This window comes from Lissotriton helveticus, chromosome 2_1 (genome assembly GCF_964261635.1).
Source record: "Lissotriton helveticus chromosome 2_1, aLisHel1.1, whole genome shotgun sequence".
NCBI classification, from domain to species: domain Eukaryota; kingdom Metazoa; phylum Chordata; class Amphibia; order Caudata; family Salamandridae; genus Lissotriton; species Lissotriton helveticus.
The window spans coordinates 1,415,423,653-1,415,445,938 of NC_136059.1; the positions used below are offsets into that span (position 1 = coordinate 1,415,423,653).

The window sequence follows — 22,286 nt, forward strand, 5'->3', positions numbered from 1 at the left end:
GAGTCACGTGATCAGGCAACACCTCAACGAACCGTCACCATGAACTCCTTCCATGCTCATGACGCATCCCATTGAAAGAAGTGTTTGAATTCACCAAGACCATCACCGACGTCAACAAAAGGGAAGTTATGCAAGACATGCCATCCCAAGTGAACTGTCACCATGCAGTGGACGCCTCCTAACCAGCGGTCGTGTCCTGAACTGTTCAGGTTAAACTACGAGTGCCAACCGGGAAGGTCCTGCTGCAGGTAGGGTCATCAGCCCACGTCTGGCGTCTTCCTGCCACCTGTCTCAGAAGACTGATGGACTCTGTGGTGTTTTAGTTAATTGTTTGGTCCCCACAGGGTGGACCAACATTTTGTTTGTTCTTTAATAAAGTTGGAAAGGAATGTAGTGTCCTGCGAGACACGTTCTAGTGTCTCGACAGGCATTGGTCTAGTAGCCACTCCCCCTATGGGAGTGGACACACTGCACCCCACACCCATCCACCACCGGCGTCACGAGTGACGTGAGCCGGCTAATAAAGAGGCCCGGGTGCACATGCTCGAGGCCGGTTACTACCATGCCTCTCTTAGTGGTTGTGTCAATCATTTGCGTGATGTGGGCCTGAGGCCCAACACGACAGAGCGCAATGGTCATTTCTCAAAGTAGGAGTTCTGGTTTTAATCCAAGACAGACATCCAGGCAGTAAATTCAGATTGCCTTTTGAAAAGGAGAGCTGGTGCATCACCGACATTCGAGGCACCCAAGTGACTGCACGAAAAGGCCTAGAACTTGTCACGAGGAATGTGTCAGCCTTCAAAAAATTCCATCTCGGTCCTTGCTCCACCCTGACCAGCCCCGACGGAGGCAGCCCTGGGCGTGATCGGGAGGAAGGGTCGGAAGGAGAATTTGAAGCAGAGGGAGTTGAACAAGTGGACATCTCTCTACAAAACCAGGTGTTGAACTAACGCCGGGAGCGAGTATAGACTGAGAAGAAATCCGGAGTCGTCCTGCCGACTGCCAGATTTTACCGTTGCGCCCACATGGGCGCATTGTTCTGTAATTGTTGGGGGTGTGCATTAGGCTCACCCCGGTGGCGTAGCGAGTTAATGTTTTAGCCTACGCGTTGTGGGCGGAGCCGAATACTTGGCCTTACCCGAAGTGTGCGTATTTATTCACAGCAGCGGCCTCGGGGCCTCATAATTAAGTATGCGCCTTGACCCAGAAATGAGCTAAACAGCCGGGACAAGCAGATTGACAAGTCCCGACACAACAGTACCAAGCAAACTACATAACACATGCCTTACACACTAAAGCTATGGTATACCTCAAAATGTAAAGACTGTGAAGAGGAGGTAATGATGAGGATTTGAAGTCTTGCCTTTCGTGTCTATAATATGGGTCAGAGTTGGACTACTTGTGTTATAATGGAAAATACGAAAGTAATTTCGCTTTCCACAAACGGCAGTTTACAAAAATTACACTAGAGGGCACCAATACAACGTGACTTGCTAAATACTTTTACAGATAGCTGTTTCTCCAACAAGTTGCACCGTCCGCACTTGTCAGTTAATTAAAGCGCCGCAGGCCTGCTCGGACGGGCCTCACTTGCCTGTGAGCTATTTGCAAACAAACACTGGTTGCCACAGCTAAGGCTACCGACTACCGAGACAAGCGCCGAGGTAGCGAATGGGCCTGTAGAACATGGATCCCGACTTCATGCTTGATTAAATCCGTCCCTATTCTTTTGTTTGCGTACCTGCTTCTTTTATTTTCTTCTCTTCTCGGACACTTGGTGGGCCTCACTTCTGGAAGCCACACTGCCTTATCATCAGCAACATAAAAGGAAGGCAGATGGCACGCCAAAGCCCTTTGCTGTGACATCCACTTGCGGTGAGGACTTGTGCTTTATGTAAGCTGTTTGGTGCAAGCCCCGAAAAAAGATGGATCTACTGAGCTGCCCGAGCTGCAACATGACTTTTAAATCGTCGCTACTTCTCGAAAAACACCAGGCGAGATTCTGCATCGGAGGTGACATCGGGCGAGTGAGAGAGACGCGCACCCCGCACGAAATGGTAAATGTTCTCTCTCTGACGCTGCTCCCCTAGGGTCTATGCTGTTGCGTGTTTGACTGTACATTGCTCACGTCTCAAAATACTTAGGTCTAGGTTCTGAAAGCTGGCAGGCAACGCATGCTGAGTACTGGTCGAAGTGGGCGGGATCGGTAGGGCACGGCGTGCCCCTACTTCGTTAATTTCATGCAACTTTTCTGTTTTTAGTAATGCGTCCCAGGACGGCAGAAATAGCGAAAGCCTTTAGATGAGGTTCGGAGTGTGGCAGAGAAGGAAAAGGGCTCTGTCTCTTCCTTCTAGTCCAGGAAAGACAAGGACCATATCCGCTTCCGCTCTGCCGAGAAGAAATACTGACATAGCATGCCACAATGTATTTTTCTGACATTCGTAAGGTGAGAGGAGGCGCTCCTCTCGTAGATCGGGGAGGGCTGCTTCCATGTTCCATGAGGATACACATTTTGATCGTTGGTGAGCTAGTTTAGTTCCACATACTGTCCGAGCTGCATCATCCTCCTCCTTTCCAGGACCTTAGTGAGAAAAAGAAGCTTGAACCTGTACCTGTAATTTCAAAGGTCCCTTTTCTGTAGAAGAGGGGTATGATAGCATGCTTTGGAAGGAGGGGGCACAGCTGATGTGTTGAATAAAGCATTTGAAATGTTTGTTGTATCAAAGTAAATGAAAGGGAGGAGGCGCTCGGTTGACCATAGCTCCATAGGTAAATTAGATGCTTTTATTTTGACAGACAGGCTTAGCATCTCATAGGTCTCTGGTGGTTCAAAGGGGGTGGATGTGAATAGTAGTAGGCACGGTTTGTAGTTTCTGGTGGGCCGGATAGCATGTATTGATCTTATTTTGAAAATGGATTGCCACGCCCAGGAGTTCCTACAGGAATTTGGGATTGTGGCTGTGTGAGGTAGACCACTGAGACCATGGGAGACAACATGGGGTTGATGAAGACACAAAATGCTATGTATTCAAACAGCGAATAGGGTGTTTCGGCAATGATAGTGCAGTTCAGGTTAGCGGCATTGGTTAGGGCAATCTTTCTTCTTCTCTTACCCTATCAGATCTATTAAATGGCTTTGTAGTCTGGGAAGAGGAGATCATCAAGGTAAGTAGAGAAGCTGTCACTAAAAGATGTCTCTGTGAGTCAAACGTGAGGCAGTAGGAAGAACATATGATGTCTTCATCAAGGGAGTGGGAGTGTTAATGAGGTGCATTTTTAGAAAAGGGCTGGGATCATCAGTTGCATTATGGTCAGCTGCACTGCTAGGAGGTGGCAGGCTTTTTTCCTGAGTTTAGGTGGTATGGGGGCTAGTGGATTGATGGGAAGCAATAGTACAGGGTGGGCGTCACCTGGGAGTGGCAGCTGTATATGGGCTGAGGGAATTTTCACTGTGGTTAGTATTCACTTTTTAAGGTTCTGAAAAATGTCATTGAAGGCCAGCAGAAAGATAGTGATTATTTCCCTGAATCATCATGATTGTGGAAGTAGATAGAAACATTTCTGAGTTTAATGACGAGATCGAGTCTGCAGCCCCCTTGGATATTTAAAGTCTATCTCATGGTGAGATCTAATTGAAATGCATTATTCCTTGCCTAAAGGTTATCTTTGACGATTTCATTCTTTCATGTTCAGGCTTGTAAAGAAGGACTTTATCAGCATTCCAGGGTTTCCTTGCAAGAGGACATATTTAGTGTTCTAGTGCTTTTAGAAACAGAAGTTGATGGGTATTTAATAGCCGTCTGGACTATTGCATATATGCTATGGTTGACACCTTTCGTGTTGGTGTATGGGACTATCATGATTGCTGGGTGGATTTGAGCCAGATGTGAGTGTCTGCACTAACCTGGGCTAATAATGTAGAGCTTTTGAACAAAGTTAGGGGCATATTACCAAGCAATAGCGATAATTATCGCTATTGCTTGGTTAGCAGGAAAAAAATATCGCCGAGCACCGAGGATTTTTACTGCTGAGATACCTTGATATTATCAAGGTTTATCTCAAAAGCGGTAAAAATCCTGCGAAATGCATGAATGTCGCTGAAAAATCAGCGATATTCATGCATTATCGTGACAATGCTCTTAGCCATGTTATCCACCTTCCATTGGATAACATGGCTAAGAACTGCTCAGGGCAGGTGTTAGCTTTTGGAGATATTCGCGCTTAGCGCGAATATTTCCAAAAGTTGTTAATAGGAGTTAGAGATGTTAGCGACTGTTTTCAGTCGCTAACATCTTGGCACGCCCACTTTGCATGTCATTAGCGATAATTATCGCTGACATGCAAAGTGGGCCCCTAAATGCCCGCTATCGCCTACAAGCTGTCGCTAACTGGTGTTGGCGACAGCTTGGTAATAGGGCGATAAAATTATCGCTGCATTAGCGGGAAAAAGTCCCGCTAATGCGGCGATAATGCCCTTGGTAATATGCCCCTTAGTTTGCTTGTGCACTAGTGTTTCTTTATGGGGTAGTCATGGTGGCCTGGATGACTTGCACTGTTGTGTGTCACAAGCGAGAGTTGGCACTAATCTTCTTTAATAGTGCAATGTTTCTTAGCAGAGTTGGTCTTTTTGTGCATGTTGGAAGAGATTTTGTAATCTTTGTTTTGATTTTTCACCTCTATGGCACCATAGGGCATCAAATATTTAGGAAAGAATCAAGAATTTCTCCTCGTTGCGCCCTGTTAAGACCACATTGTTCCTGCTTACATTTCACATGCATTACTTAATCTTGCATTACCAATGAGTAATTGCTTTTTCCAAGACGTTAGTACTTTTTTCCAGGCAGCATATTACTCATCTAGTGCATCAATTAATCAATCAATCAATCAGGGGTTTGTAGAGCACTCTACTCATCTTTGAGGGTCTCAAGGCACTGGGGGGGGGGGGTTTGGGGGAGCGGCTCCGATCAGTCGAAGAGCCCGGTCTGTAGGTCCTTCATGAACGTGTGCAGGTTTGGGGAATGTCTGATGTTCACAGGGAGCTCATTCCAGATCTTGGCTGCGATATGGGAGAAGGCTCTCCCGCCTGCTCTGTTTCTGCCGATGCGGGGGACTTCTGCCAGGGCGAGGTCGGCGGAGTGGAGGTTTCTCTTGGGTACGTGGAAGGATAATCTATTGTTGAGGTATTTGGGTCCAATATTGTTAAGGGATTTGTAGGCGTGGGTGAGGAGTTTGAAGGTGATCCTCTTCTCGACGGGGAGCCAGTGGAGGTCTCGTAGGTGTTGGAGGAGATGGCTTGGTGCGCAGCGAACTCGGCGATGGTAGTTGTGGACTGGGTGCGAGGACCCGGTGGTCTGTAGATTAGGTTGCCATGTAGCATGGTCCTGGGGCTGGTCTGGATCTGAAAGTGGAGGTGTTCTGTTTTGGACTTGGGGTCACTCGTGCTGGAGGTGGAAAGTCAGAGTAAGGTCCTGTGTGCAATGGCGAGTCCTCCTCCTGGGCGGTCCTTCCTCTGAATCTTGTAGCCATCAGGGATGACGATGATGATGTCGGGGCCGAGGTGGCATTGGTCCAGGTTTCCGTGAAGAAGGTGACATCAGGCGAGAGGGTGTCGATCAGGTCCCAGATCTCTACGGCGTGTCAGTGCATAATTTGAATTGAGCCGCAACCAGGTGTTGATAGTGCAGCACAATTGGGTTATAGTTTAAGGCAGTGTGATTTTCTGTCAGTGGGGTGGCCTGGTGTTTAGTGGGGGAGAGGATGTGGCACTATGGTTAGAGCAGCAGAATTTGCAACTGGGGAACCAAGTTCAGCCTTCATGACCACTCCATCAAACCACTCTCCTGAGGGAGCACATTCCCTTGCTTGACCTTAGAAGGCCCAGCTAGACTGTAGGAGCCATGGTGTCCTAGCACCAGCAGGTGTACCCTACTAGTGGCAAGTGTGGGTTAACCTTGAAAGCGTGACCATCACAATTTATGCTTAAAATCACCCCAAGTCTTGCAGGCAGGCTTACGAAGCAACACACCCCAGAGTGACAGTGACTCTTTCACTGAGGTCACAGGACCCTTGAGGCCAATCCGCCCCCCATTGATATTTCAATTGGCCTTATTTCAGCAGTACTAGTGCAACTCACCATGGATTGGCAATGCAGGATTTGAACGCACACTAAACTAAGTTCGCAAACTTCACAGCCTCTCTGCTCCATGCACAAGCACTTTTAACATGTGCTGCCTGCTCTGGTGCCAGTAGTAACATGCAGCAAGAGATAACAAAATTATGCCTACAGTGTTGACTAAATTATGCAGCACACCAAAAGGTTGCAGCGTAATGCGGTATATTTTCTGATACTTTATTATTTTGACATTTTTATACATACTGACAGTCTCTGCAAATATTTTGCCTCATTAGTACCAGTGTAACAGTCAAATGCAGCAATGAGAAAAGTTACCAGTCCACCTTCACAAAGGGCCCTCCACTTCGTTACACCAGTCACATTTTTAGTATCTTTTGATCCATATGCGCTACTAACAATCAATTAGTTAAAATCATCAGATTATGCATTAGATGATGTATTATGTGGCAAATATGGCAGAGCCATAATTAGGTGGAAAACATTTGCAAACTGGGATATTTTGTCATTCATGTTTGAACTGCTCATGTGGAAAAAGGGAGGAGAAGTGCTGAAGACAGAAACTGCATGGCTCGGAGACAAATGGCTTGTACTTCCACTTTTAATTGTATTTTGGACATTCTGTGATTGGAAACGTATCCCACTTTGTGAATACATTTTAATGTGAATAACTCATATTCATCCTTTAACCCCTCCCACGCTTGTGACGGAACCGTTCCGTCACGCCCCTCGGGTGGGCTGTGCTGGTGACAGAACGGTTCCGTCACGGCCCGCTCCCGCGCCTGCGCGGCGCGAATTCCGCTCCTGCGCTGAGCATTCTATTGAGCAGGCGGGGCCGTGACGGAACCGTTCCATCACAAGCACAGCTCACCCAAGGGCCGCAACGGAGCGGTTCCGTCACAAGCGCGGGAGCGCCGCGCGGCCCCCCCGCCCCTTAGAATTGCGGCGGAATAGCCGCCGCAGTGAAAGGGTTAATAAACATGTATATCCATTGGTTGAATTAAATAATGTAATACGTTGTAACTGGTCAGTGAAATACCAAGCAAATACTTAAAAACTGGGATGTTTTTCTTTCTCTCGCCACACCTCTGACTCCGCCCACTGACCCAGTCCACGGGTTATTTCCGCCCTCTGATTCTCCAACCACAGTTCCCCTACTTTTTTTCCCCACTTCGACCACTGATGCTGAGCAGCATTGTGTGACCGGGAGAGAGCAGGAAAGGGCCACATTCACATAGAAATGGCTCTCTTCTTCCCTCTCCCCTAGCGCTGGAGCTGATTTCAGCTGCCGAGCGCCACACACACACCTTAGCGCCATATTGTTATGGTGAGTGAGTGAGTCTAGCATAGGTAGGTTTTGTACAGGAAGGTATCCTTCCCTTCCAGTACAAAATACTATGCTTAGACACAAGACCGTTCCTAGAACTTCTGGGGCCCCGGGCTAAAGGGAAAATGTGAGGCCCCTCTAATTTTCATGTTACATCCAGTCGCGGCCGCCATGACTCGTGGGTGGGGGGGTCTCGCGGGGTTCTTGCAGGAGGGCACGTGGGGGGTTATTATAAAACTAAACTTCCCTTCCCGGGTCTGGCGTCGTCTCTGCGCCTGATCTGCTCTCCTGCAGCCTCCCTCCCCTTCCCTAAGCCAATCACAAAGCTGAAAAGACAGCGTTGTGATTGGTCGGGACGGTGACCAGCCAGACGAGAAAGTCGAGAGTGCGCATGACTGGTTTGGTCGGCCACAGAGGGCCGACCAAACAGTCAGAGCTCTTAGCAGTGTGCAAGCCACTCCTCCCTTGCCCTAGAGCAGAAACCCCCCCCACCAAACACTTCTGCTTTCTCGTAGTGCGAGATGCAGAAACATTCAATTTGATTTACAGCACCACTGACATCAGTGTAGGGTGTCAGAGAACTTTATATCACACACATTACACAGAGACAATCAATCATACATGTGTAAATCAAAAAAGTTAATGTTACATAAGACAAAGGACTACAAGGTGTAGGAGTCGCATGACAATCCTACTAGTAGGCAGTATAGTTTAATAGTGATTTATCTGGAGAAACACAAACTCTGAATTTAGAACGTAATACCATGGTTGAGGTATCTCTTTAATAACCAGAATTGATTTCTGTCCAAATTAACCCTTTTTGCATCATTAGGATAATCGAAGACTTTGGAAAAAACATAACGCTCTAATTTATACCTTGCGTGTTTGCATGCAGCTCTTAGATGACAGTTAATAGCTCATTGTTCTGTGTTAGGATTTTTACTTATTAACTGCAAGTAACAAAAGGATCTCTGACAAAAGCAGTAATCCACTGGCCTATTTAAATCATGTTGATTTAGTGATCTGCATGGTACATGTTCTTTGCAGCAGGCACATTAACCCTCTGCTCTACCGTTTCACAAGTCAAAACTTCCACCTGACGAAACTCTATCTCTCTCTAGGAAGAAGCATTCATCACCGGAGATATCATGACATTTTTATTGTTTTCAAAAATTGCTGGAGGCAAGGAAGGAGGCAGCAAGTGCTTTTAAAAACAAAATATACTCAAAAACATGACGTCCCCACCCGCAGTCAGCTCTCAGTGCAATCTCACCAGTTTCATTGCCCTAGAGCCTCCCTTCTCAAGGGTCCTGTGACCTCAGTAACAGAGTCACTGTTGCTCTAGGGTGTGCTGCTTTGTAGGCCTGCCCGCAAGACTGGAGATGAGCTTCAATAGGGGTTGTAGTGGACAGGCCTTCAAGGTTAACCCACACTTGCCACCGCTATGGTCCAACTGCTGGTGCTCAGACACCATTCTTCTAAGTTCTTTCGGGGCCTTCAAAGGTCAATCATGGAAATGTGCTCTCTCAGGAGAGTGGTCTGGTGAACTGGTCATGAAGGCTGAACCTGGTTCCAAAGTTCCAAATTTGGCAGCTCTGACCATAGTGCCACATCCTCTACCCGACTGACCACCATACTGCCCCACTGAGAGAAACTCGCACTGCCTTCACGTACAACCCAATTGCGCCCGCTATAAACACCTCGATGCGACACAATTCAAACTACGCACTAGACAAGAGCAATATGCTGCCTAAAAAAAAAGTAACATACTGGAAAAAGCAAACACACATAGGGAATGCAAGATTAAGTAAAGCATGTGAAATGTAAGCATGAACAACATGCTAACCTCAATGCTTTTACACTCACTGTTCAGAATCAGTGAGTGCTCATGCAGGAAGGATGGCGACACTTCCGAAGAAGGCCCTAAGGAGACTCTACCCACTAGCACTGGTGTAACTAAAGGCATAATCTCTAGCGACCTCCTAGCTAGTTTGCTCGAGCCTGCTCCCGCCCTACACACTTCCTCCGGGGGATCTGACCACGAGCATGATCAGACTGGTGAGAACCCCGGTAATTTTGCCCCACTAGACACTTCATCGCTAGCTCTGTCCGCCACTCGAGGACAGCTGGAGCCAAACAAGGGAGCAAGCAATGATGGTGTTGGCACAACCCTTGCTATCACTGATGCAGGAGCACACTCAGCGGGGACCGAACTCGTTATTTAAAGCCTGGAGGTTCCTCTCGGAACGCAGAACCCCTGGACCCCAGAAGCTGGCCCTGAGGACTTTTACTCGGTCTCAGATAGTACCAGCTCCTCTGGTGGAGGGGGGACCGAGAATGATGATGACGATGTTGCTAGTGAAGGCGATAGCGAAGTCTCACGTGACAATATTGATACAGTTGTGCGCCCCAAAAATCCAAGAAGTAAGAGCAAGCAGCGTAGCCAACTCAAGTGGGACTACTCCGATTCTCATATGTCCTACCCTTTGGAGGAAGACGGCTCGAGCCAACCGCAGTGGCATAGCCTGAGAAGCCTACAAACTGAAACGTCCGTGACAGCGAAGCCCTCACTTGCAGCTATACTAGCCTCGATCAAGGAATTCCAGGAGGAGGTGAGGGCTGACAATCGGACAGCTAAGAATGCCGCTAAAAAGACGCAGGGGGTCTGAGAAGACTGAATAAGACCTGCACGGATATCATCGACGGGGTGGGCATGGTGGAAGCCAGAACAGAGCATCTAGAAACCGAAGCAGGGGCCTCTAAACAACTGATTGAGTCCAATACCGCATGCCTTACAGACCTGATGGTTAAGATGGAAGAACAAGAAAATCGCCAACGCAGGAATAACCTCCGCCTGCTTGGTATTCAGGAGGGGAAGGAGGGGAAAGATCCTAGACGATTTATTGTCAAGCTGTTACAAGATTCCTTTCTGGAACATCCAGGCTGGGACTGGGACCGAGAGGTACAGCGAGCACACCGCTTCCCATTCTTCCTGAAACATCAGTATAACAGCAGCAACTCAACTGGAAGCCAGCCTAGGGTGTTTCTTGTGTACTTTGGTAATTTCCCCCTAAGACAAATGGTATACGACCAGGCCCGTCCCAACTCCAAGAAAGGGGCCAACGGGATTACATTTTTCGCCATGCCAGACTTTTACCATCAGGCCGTGGAACGAAGATGGCATTTAAGGCAATGGATCTCTCCCTTCCAGCAACAAGGGGCAGAGGTATGCCTTATGAACCCGGCCAGGTTGAAGGTCATCCTCAATGGCACTACAAAGGTCTTCTTGTCTGAAATTAAAGCCAGAGAGTACCTGGAGGAAGTCAAAAACCAAGAAGGGCAATAAATGACCAAGCTATCTTACCCTTCTTTTCTGCTAAAGGTCTGCACACACACTGGCTGGGCCACCTGAAATAGACATCATAAACTCACCAAAAAAAGAAAAACCAACAACAAAAAAAATACTTTTTCCTATACAGCAAAAATGTATCTTAATTAAGGGGACGCTGTTTTCTGTTTTCTTTTGCTTTCTCTATTCTATGTTGACAATCTTGATCCTTAACTCTCTTTTTTTCTCTTGGGGAAAAAAAAAACATCTTAGCACTTATTCCACGCAGCGTCTTCTGTGGTAGGGCCAATGGCCGATGCCAGATTTATTTGTTTTTCTTTCTAACTGGCGTGATCAGCAGCCGAGGCTCATGACTGACCACCATCATTCAGGCTTTTCCTGATTTCTCATGTAAGGGGTGGGTGGGGAGGGTGGGGGGGCTGGGGGGGAGGGGACACAGAAAAAATAACGCAAAACCTATCCACAACACCTACACACACACATAATTACACTTTTAAGCACGCTTATAAACTTCAAATAGCTCAAAGAAACAGCAAAAAAGATGCACCGCTGTAGGAGAGTAGGGTCTGCTATCCTATGGTCACCCCAATTTTTGCTTTTTGCTTCACTGGTTTTCGACTTAATGTGGCTGTGGGCCTGCTAATCAGACCCACAGCCTGCTGTTCTCTCTCTAAATTCACAGACATGTACTATAGGTACATAACCACATTGGTACTGGACACCTTGTCAGCCCCTATACAGTGCACTATAGGTGCCAAGGGCATAGGTGCATCCAAGGCCTACCAGGGGCTGCAGCATATCTTTTGCCACCCCTGGCTGGTACTTAAATCGACACAACTGGCTGTTCACACAGCTGGGGCAAGGTGGTGTAATCTCCCCTTGCTTAGATATAGTATACCTATGTCTAAACCTATATCTGGACACATATATACCTATCAGCCACTCCTATAGCAGGCCTTAACAATCCTGTAGGCAGAGTGCTTGGTTTTATGTGAGATAGTGCTCTGGCATGGGCTGAGCCTGTCTGCAGCTTGCGGGACCATTTCCCTATAGCTGTTCCAGTGATACTTCCATACCATATACTCTTAAGTGCATTATAATCCTTACGGTTATTGCAACTCCGGTTTGGCTTTATCAAAACATGTCGTGTTTGGTGTCATACAACGTGGAATGCTACCCCCTCGACGATTCTGATGATAGGGGCAGCGTCCCACCCCTCCAGGAGGGGAAGACATGTTACTTACTGCAAACGCGGTTAATCCTAACCAGAGCCCCAGCATCACAAAATGGATGCTGCTGCCACAGACTCTAGTCTGGCCTCCTGCTGCTGACCGATACTCGACAGAGGAGGCTGTCGAGGATCTCCTGTCACAGGGAGGTGTCACACGACCCCAGACAGGAGATAGTGGATTGTAGCAGGGAGGGTTGAAAGAAACTAGACACTGCCTGGGGCACACCAGGTGTCACTGGGCAGATTCCAGTCAAACCGGTTCTGGGGCACTCCAGCCCCAGTCTTGGCGGCAAACTGGACAAAGGAAAGGGGTGTAACCGCCCCCTTCCTGGGTCCCACCCATAGGAGGGACCTAGCAGGTAATCCAGCCCCCAGATTTGGAATATAGGTGGGAGCAGTGCCAATGCACATCAGATTATCCTGACTGAAACTTATGAAACGAAACTCTGGACCCTTCGACATCCTACTCGACGTAGAAGACTGAAGAATCTCCCTTGTGGTCAAGGAGTGACCACCCTGTGCAAACAGGCACCATCCAGCACCTCAACGTTTGCTTTGTTGCAGTTCCCGCCGGAACTCGAGCGACAGAGATCAACAAGACCCAGCGAGCCTGCCTTCTAACAGCCCGATCCACAGTCCCTGCAAAGCTGAGACCCGTGGAGGCGACCGGAAGCGTGGGAGCGGCCATATTGGAGGAACAACAAAGTGCTGACCGTGCAGCACCCGAGGCTCCCTCGAAGCTGTGCATTGGAGTTTGAGAAGCTCCAGCCCCGAGCAGCTCGTGCACCGAAGCTCACCCCTCCACACTCGACGAGTGCTGCGTGGGGCCCTTTTGCCTCTTTCTGCTCGACGCGTTGGTCCGGTCACTTGCCCGTTGGCTTGTGGCCTCAGAACCGATGAACCTAAGAATTTACACCGCTGGTCTGGGAGGGGAGGAAACATGGCGGCCGTAGGCTAACGCGGCTTGCACGTCGGAAGGCAGTCTCCTGAGACCTTCATCGTTACCCTGGCGGACGGCTGTAACTGAGCGTGGTTTTCTTTTTTCTTTACTGGCTGTCGCTTGGATGTCGCTTTCTCCGCGGTAATTTACCGAGAAACGCTGAAGAACGGTGTACTCTCCGTTAATGTGCCCGCCATACACGCTATCGCTCTCCGCCTCTCTCCCACCTTGGGGGCGGGCAGCCGTGGAGATCAGGCGCGGCCGAGCGGCCGCTGCCCGGAACATGCATACAGCAGCAGCAGTACTTGTTGGGTGGAAAGGAGAAGAATCTTCGATAGCAGTGCCATTGACCAGCATCATCATCGAGGAAAAGAGTGATACAACAATAGCTGCAACAGAGAGAGGGAGTGACGAGCTGAGTGAACAGAACTTGGTATCTCATGATTCAAGTAAGGTCTTTAACTATTCTAAGGGAGTAGAGGCAGAGGTGGACAATGAGTTGTGTAAAACCCCACCATACCCACAAACAAGAGTAACCAGCAGTAAAACTAAAAACAAGGGGAAAGTGTTAGGCTTGGAGGGGGATAAACTACCGATCCCAGAAGGCACTTGGGGAGAGTTCCAAAAGAAGGCACGGGCAAAAAAGAAACTAGATATAACAAAAGAAAAATACACCACCCAAAAGCAACCCCAAAGTAAAAATAAGAATAAAAAAGTAAAGGCCCCTGGGGATATAACTCCGTCCTTGCAAACATATTTTAACCACTTGGATGCTAAGGCCCTGGAAAGATTTATTAACAATTTCCATTGAAATCAATGGAAACTCCATGACGAGCTGAGCTCGTCATGAGCGTCGAAGGGGTTAAGGCTTTACCACAAGTATTACGGATTACTCAGGATATGGCTGCTGCTCTAGAAAACACAAAATCAATGCAGAGCGAGCATGAACAGTCGGAAAACCAACCAGCTGTATTGGTCCCAGGCTCAAGCTCACCTTTAGTTACCTCATTAGAAGAGGCGGCACTGGAAGTGGCAGAAACATCTACTATGCCCGACTTGCCTCTAATAGGAATACACACAGCGAGTCCTAGCAATAATCCTGTCCCTGTTCAACTAAAGGAAACCTCAGAAAATGAGGTTTTGAGAGCTGAAGCGGGGAAGGAGAAAATAGTAATTGCTCAAAACTCAGACTTGGCTTTTGGCAACGCACTTGAGGCAATAGTATCCTCTATTGCAGCAATGAGGGAAGAGATAAGGCAAGATTTTGTGGTCTCCAAAACTAATCAAGCTGAGATAAGGGTAACCTGTGAGGAGTTGAGTCAAAAAGTTGATAGCCTTGGTGGAAGAACGGAAATACTGGAAAGCTCGGTAAGCGTCTTGACCGCAAACCTGGAGTCAGTAAGCTCTAAAGTACGCACTCTCCAAGGTGAGGGTGAAAAAATGAGAGAAAGGATTGAAGTCTTGGAAAATTATTCTAGACGAAACAACATCCGACTCCTAAAAATTCCAAAGGGGAAAGATGGAAGTGACCTCAAATGTTTTATAGTACAATTACTGAAAAGTTCTCTTACATTGGAAGAATCTGCTGAAGAGCTTGATAGAGATATCCAGCGAATTCACAGAGATCCGTTCCGTCTGAACCCAGCAAGGACCAAACCAAGGAAAGTCTTAGTTAATTTTTTGACCTACACTCTCAAAGAAAATTTTTTAAACCTTGCTTTGAAAGCAGGCACAATGAAGAGTCCTGATTTCTCTTTTGAAATACGATGCGATTTATCAAAAAACACGCTGGATAGGCAGTGGGAGCTTGGGAGGCGCATGGACTCTTTTAGATCATTCGGAGCAACAGTACAGATGAGATTCCCTGCGTTTCTCAGAGTCATGTATAATAATAAGATGCACAATGTTAGGTCTATACATGACGCTGATGATCTATTAAGCTCCATTAAAGATCACGCTCAAGCTCAGGCTCAGGCTGAGGCTCATAAATAAATAAGCTAATACAGCCAATCTCAGAACGAATAGACATTATTAAAACAGGGAAGGAGGAAAAGGAAGGCTAAAAAAAAAAAAAAAGATAAAGAAAGCTAAGAATTTTTTTTTTTTTTTAAAAGAACTCAAGTAAAATAAACCAAAACAAACAAATCACTAAATAAACCCAAAAAATGGATGTACTTCATCCAATTGCACAACAGGGGTATTAAAGGGGTATTAAAGGGTGAAATGCAAAGAAAAAAATATATATATATATATAATCTTTTTTTAGAAGGTAATATTGAAGTAACTTACAGACCAAATTTTGGTCCAAACCTTACCTTACCTTATCTTTACTGCTAGAATTACAGCCTTTCATCTTTCTCATCTCTTCTGTTTACTTAAGGGAAGGTAGCGTTGGAGGGTTAAAGGAGGCTGCGGAGCGGCGTACATCTGGCTTAACACCAAGCCAGAATAAATAAGGGAGGGTTTCCAAGGGGGTGGGTGGGGGGGTCGGGCGGTAAAAAAATGAAAAATCCTCATTTGAAAATTCACTTTGGTGTTCCAACCTTCATTTATACTCACAATCAAATATTTGATAGGTTAAAAACAAAAAATAATAAAAACAATAAAGTTAAAGAAATTAACGGAAGAATGATGTCACAAGGGAACAAAATAAAACATGACAACAGTTAATTATATGTCCTGGAATGTAAATGGCCTGCGCGTGAGAGGGAGAAGAGAGCGTATTTTACAATATCTGAGAGACTCACAGGCGCAGATCATTGCATTGCAGGAAACACACCTTCCTAAATCAGAGGCGGTCAATATATTGAAAAAACAAAGGTGGATAGACAAATTCTGTTCCACAGACCACAATGCAAATATAAGAGGGGTAATATTTATATTTAAAAAATCAGCAAAAGCGCAAATACAGGAATATAAAGAAGACAACACAGGGAGGTGGTTAATAGTTAGAGTCTCTCTTGATGGTCAAATGAGGACACTGATAGGATACTATGGCCCTAACTCAGATGATCCATCACACCTGGACGCTGTAAGAGATCAACTAATATCAGTCCAGGAACCAATAATTTGGATGGGAGATTTCAATATTGTTTTGGATCCTAAATTAGACAAATCAACCAAATCTAGAATTTGCAGTTCTGTCAAATCCAGAGATACCCTCAAAAACATCATGACACATTTGGGCCTGGCAGACTTATGGAGAGAACGAGTCGGCAATAAACCAGGCGTTTCTTTGAGGAACAGTCGATTCAAACATAAATCTAGAATTGACTATGTCTTCTTTAGTTATTGTCTAAAAGACGCACTGGAGTCGATCGATTATATACCATCACATCTCTCAGATCACTCTGCAATAAAATTCACTTTAAAACTCAATAATTTGGTTAACCACCCGTCCTGGTCTTTTGACCGGACATTGCTGCTTGAGGAGGAAGAGGTCAATTTTTTGTCAACTGAATCTCTAGCCTTCTTAGACATAAATAGAGCCTCCGCAGGTCTAACAGCCGTCTGGGAAGCCTTTAAAGCCTTTCTAAGGGGGCAGATTACTAGTAGAGCCTCTTATAGGTGGAAACTATATACTCAAAAAATAAAAAACCTAGAACAAGAAATGAAACTTTTGGAATCTAAGATCGATCCGTCTTTAGTTACATCTAGCGATCATGAGAAACTGGCTGAATTAAAATCCCAATTGGAAAACACCTTACAGGAGAGAATAAACAAAAGATGGGAAGTGAGTAAATCCTACCAATTTGAATTTGGAGAAGCTGCAGGGAAGGTACTTGCGTGGAAAATAAGAGCAGAAAAAACCCTCAACTATATCAGAGAAATCAAGATATCAGGAGAGTTAGAAACAAGATCCACTAACTCAGAGATAGGGAGAGCTTTCTTTGATTTCTTTGAGGAGATTTATAAAGAGAACCTCCCCAACAATGAGCAAGCAAGGGACAGTTGGCTAGAGGCCATAACCCTCCCAACTTTATCAACAAGTCAGAGCAATCTCTTGGAGGCCGAGATCACTGAAGATGAGGTCAAGAAAGCAATCCGCCACTCCAAAAAAGAAAAGGCGGCTGGTCCGGACGGTTTGCCTGGAGAAATCTATAGATCTCTTGAGGATATTGTTGCCCCCGTGCTTACGATACTCTTTAACGGCATTCTAATACACGGGAACCAGCCCCCAAAAACTTGGGGAGAAGCTACAATCGCGCCTATCCCGAAACCGGAGAAATCACCATTGGACTGTGGGTCATACAGACCAATATCACTACTCAACAATGACTATAAACTTTTTACAACAATTATCTCTAAAAGACTGGCTAGTGTCATTGGAAAAATCGTTCACCCCGACCAAAAAGGTTTCATCAAGGGCAGACAACTAGCGGAGGTAACATATGAAGCTGTGGGGGCTATAGACATCGCCACGGCCTTTTCTCTACCTCTGGCCACATTGACTCTGGACGCAACTAAAGCGTTTGACAGAGTCAATTGGTTATACCTTAACGATGTTCTGAAAAAATTCAACTGTGGGGAGAACTTCTGTAGGATCATCAAACAGCCATACAGTGCCCCTTCTGCCAGGTTATTGGTTAATGGATCTCTAACCAAAGCGTTTAATATAACTAGAGGCACAAGACAGGGCTGCCCGCTTTCCCCTCTCCTATTTAATCTATACATCGAACCGTTCGCTCAGCTTTTAAAGGACTAGGCGAATATTCCATCTTTTAGCTTTGGAGAGTGGGAAAGGCGGGTAGCAATGTATGCAGATGACATTCTGATTTTCACATCTGACCCAGTAAGAGCATACCCAGTAATCATCCAACGGGCGGAGGAATTTGGCCGTATATCGGGGTATGACATTAACTCCAGTAAAAGTGAGATAAGTGGATTGGAATTTACCTAACATTCAGCTGGGGGTAAAAATATCCTCATCGATGCGCTACTTAGGAATTAGAATAACCCAAGAAGTGGCCAGCATTGGGCAAACTAATTTGGAAAGGGTACACACTGAGAGTAAAAAGCTTTTAAAATCTTGGTCACATCTACCACTTTCAACTATAGGTAGGGTGAATTTAGTTAAAATGTGTATCCTTCCAAAATTCACCTTTGTTTTCAATACTATTCCTATTGCCTTTGATCCAAAAATGATCGAAAAATCTCAAAGAGAAATCAACTCTTTCATATGGACCTACAAAACCACAAGAATTGCGTGGAAAAAGTTAAGAAGAAGAAGAGAGAAAGTTGGCCTTGCACGGCCAGATCTATTGTATTACTCATGGGCCTTCCAGTTGTCACATTCAATAATGCTTCTTAAGATGCCATCTAATCTTGCAACTGACTCTATGTATAAGGCTATGTTAATGGGGGCTAATCTAACATCGAATAGCTTTATGTTTAAATTTGGATGTCAGAAATTCTTTAAAAACATTAAACTAAAAATCGCACAATCATGGGCTAAAAACTGGTATAACATCAGAAAGAAACTGGGTCTGTCATACTATTCTAACTACTCTCCAATCTGGGATTCACCAGGGCTACCACTATGTCTGCGGGACAGTCTTTCCACTATAATAGAACAAGCGGGCATTATAAGATGGGGTCAACTACCTAAAGATGGTAACCTTATAGCATGGGATGAGTTACAGGAATTGGTTGGCGCAGGGCTGTCAAGATTTAAATATATTCAACTAAACAGCTGGGTGAGATCTCAGATTCGTACTGACGTCAACTTAGGGAAAATAAGCATAATAGAACAAAAATTGGTGGAAAGAGCTATGGGGGAAAGAAGGCAACTACCTGGTATTGGCAGCTCTTGGAGGAAATTGATGGGGAATTCCAACTCCCAGATGAATTATGGGGAACGGCAATTGGCACCTCATGTGAGGAGATATGGCAAAACTCTTTCAATCTATTATACAAAACCGTAAAGCCTTCATGGCTAAGACGAAACCACCTATTCTCCGCACATCGTGCATACATAACCCCGTTGAAATTATCTAAATTTCTACCAAATAAAAAATGCAATAAATGTAATTTGGCAGGTGCCTGTGACATACATATGTTTTTTGAATCTCCTGACATCCAAAAATTCTGGATAGATGTGAAGGAAACGTTAAACTCTATCCTAAACACATCTCTAGAAATAACCCTTTCTCTTGTCATCTTTGGGTTGGAAGATAACATCAAAGGCAAGGCGAAATCCCTTCTCTTCTACGCAATTTTACTGGCGAGAAGACAAATTTGCATAAATTGGGTAGAGAAAACACCCCCATTACACTCTCGGTGGCTCTCCTCATTATATGAAATATCTAAAATGGACCTTAAAAGAACAGCTAGTAAGAGGAACTTGGCTTTTTGGGACCTCCTAATTAACTGGAGATGAACCCGGGTTTTTTTTTTTTGTTTTTGTTTTTTTTTCCCTGGGTCCAATGATTATGCCTTATTTACTCCTGGACCAGGGTTAGTCAAGCTTCGATAAAGGTCCTACAGGTTGAAATATACCTTGATGGAGCAAAAAGCAACTGTATTTCTTCTTATGGGACATCTCTACTACCAATATATCAAATCACGTTTAAAAGTCGTGCCAGGTGGTTGGTATGGTCCTTATTGAAGAAAAGGCAAATGAGGACAAAAAAAGAAAAAAAGAAGGGAAAAAAAAAAAAAGAATTTACACCGCTGGTCTGGTTGCTCCAGACTGGCCCTCGCTCCCCTGAAAAGGAGCACCCGCTCTGACCTTGCTTGTCCTGAGTGCAACGCCTTCTTTGAATCCTGCGTGGGTTGCCCTTGCCAAGGCTTGTTGACTCCGATCCGGAAGCCGACACCGCCGACAGCGAGAGCCTTCGAGGGAAAGCTCGTGATCCACTCCAGGACATCCTCGGTGCCCCAGAGTCCACGTGGCAGCGGAGACAAGGCACCCGTCATCAACCTGATTGCGCCCGACATCGCCTGGTTCCTTCCTGGTTCCTTCCTGGTCACTGGCTAGTGACCCAGACTCTGTCCCCTCTGTTTTCAGGTACCCTTCAACTACGATCCACCCTTGGATCGCACCGGACACTTCTCTTCTGGACGCCTGCAGCATCTTCATCCTCAGGCACCATCGAACTGCGTGATGAAACCCGACACAGATTGGCACCTGTGCACCCGCTTCCTGTGGGTGAGGTAACTTACTAGCGCCAGTGTTCCCACACTGGTACACACCTCTAGTGCCTAAGTCTAAAGTTTGGTAGTCCTAGTCCAGTCGGAAGACTCCTTTTGCAATAACATTGTAACTTTTACGCACCATTGACTTTACATTGGTGCAAGCCGTGCTTCCCGCACTGCACCCGAATCCCGCGGGCTACTCCCGTCCTAACTGCTGTTAGTCCAGTGTAGTCCCAGCGATTCACAAGGCCCTAGGCCTTATCTCCGATCGATTAGTGATTGTTATACCACTTTATTGATATATGGTTTGAGTGACCACCGGCCTCATCCAAAACGTGCAACTTGTCTATGTTATACTGTGCTTTTATTTAAACGCTTGTGCTTCATTGCTCATAAAGAGTAGTGGGGATTATTCTGAGAATAAATACATATATTTTTAATAATATATAACTTGTGTGGTGTCCTTTCATTTGGTATTACAGGATTGCATATGGTAAAACAGCTGGCTTCACATGTCCTCTTGAGTTTAGCCTTTAAGGCTGCTTAGTCCATGCTACCCCTAGGATAGCTTGTCTATAAGGTTGACTTACAACCACCACCATAAGGGATTGTTTGGACTGATACAGGGTGCCCACAGAAATGTGGACATCATACATCAGGCCAACTTCTCACATTGGTGAGCAGCGGTACGAATTTGAGCTTGCTGTTGTTTTACCTTTGCAATCTTTTTTATCAAATTGAAAGATCACATTAAGTACCATAGGTACATATAAATAAAAGCTTAGCATATTTTAGTTCTACTGAACTTAGTGGTTGTAGGTAGAAGGGCTTAGCACACCCTGACTACAACTCACTAGTAAGGGACAGTAGGAAAACACTTAGTGTAGGTAGGTGCATCACTTACACCACACTAGAGTCATGTCTGGCACTGGTGAACCTACAGGGTCTCTACCTGTGAGGGTTGACCCTCCACAGGCAACCTCCAGCTATGACAAATTCCGCTACAAAGACTTGAGTGCCTTGTGCACTGCAAGGAAGCTGAGAAAGGGTCACAACCCTACCATTCCTATCATGATAGCCATCCTAGAAAAGGATGACATTGAGAAAGCTATAGTTGCTCCCTCAGGATCAGGAACAGGAGTGAATCCCCCAGACACTGAGAACACCACCCCGGAAGAGGAGGAGGAGGACCCAGAGTCGAATGATGAGGCAGACAATCATCAAGGGGATAACCAGGTCCCAGTGGCAAGTGGATCTACATGGAAATGGAGAGGGCCAGCACCCCCCAGAGTACATAACAGGATTCTCCCAGGCAATCGGAGAGAGAGAAGCCCTTCCAGGGATTCTCACATTTCTAGTGCCTCAAGAGAAACACAGAGAGGAATGACTTCCCCTCAAAGAAAAGAGCATAGGGCCAGGATGAGAGCAGTTAATCTCCAAATAGAGAGAGAGGAATTGGCCCTGGCCAAAGCTAGACTAGCTCTTGCAAGAGAGCAAAAGTTAAGTGGGGAGACTCCCACTGGTGGCAGCATTATCCCAAGAGATAAGGACAGGGCCTATGACAATAGAAACCTGAGTAAGATTGTGCCCCCCTACAAAGATGGGGATGATATCCACAAATAGATAACTGCTCTTGAGAGAGCCTGCATGGTACAGCAGGTCCCTGAGGATCAGTGGGCAGCAATCTTGTGGCTCTCCTTTTCTGAGAAAGGGAGAGATAAGCTCCTCACAGTTAGACCTGAGGATGCTAAAAACTACTCTGTCTTGAAGAGTGCTCTTATTGATGGGTTTGGCCTAACCACTGAGCAATACAGGTTGTTGTTCAGAGACACCCAAAAAGCACAGACTCAAGACTGGACTGATTTTGTTGATTGTGCCACTAAGGCTCTGGAGGGTTGGTTGCAGGGAAGTACATTCTCAGACTATACAGGATTGTACAATCTTATAATGAGAGAGCAGATCCTTAATAACTGTCAAAACCAGCTATTGCATCAACCCCTTGTAGACTCTGACCTGACCTCTCCCCAAGAATTGGGAAAGAAGGCAGACAAATGGGTCAGAACAAGGGTTAAGTAGAAACCCCAGAACCAAGGAGGTGATCAGAAGAAAGCAGATCAAAAGGGTGGTAATCAGAAAGATAAAGACCAGAAGTCTTCTACAGGCCCCCAAACT

At 45.9% G+C, this 22,286-nt stretch overlaps 1 protein-coding gene across 1 annotated transcript in view; it reads left to right on the forward strand.

Moving 5' to 3' along the window:
* Window positions 1-1,670: 1,670 nt before the first annotated feature.
* LOC144818693 (coiled-coil domain-containing protein 17-like) overlaps window positions 1,671-22,286 on the forward strand; it is an 874,964-nt gene continuing 854,348 nt past the window's right edge. The window contains exon 1 of the mRNA XM_078676346.1: window positions 1,671-2,057. Within this exon, the coding sequence (XP_078532472.1) occupies window positions 1,926-2,057 (132 nt within the window). The 5' untranslated portion in view covers window positions 1,671-1,925. The remainder of the gene's footprint in view (window positions 2,058-22,286) is intronic.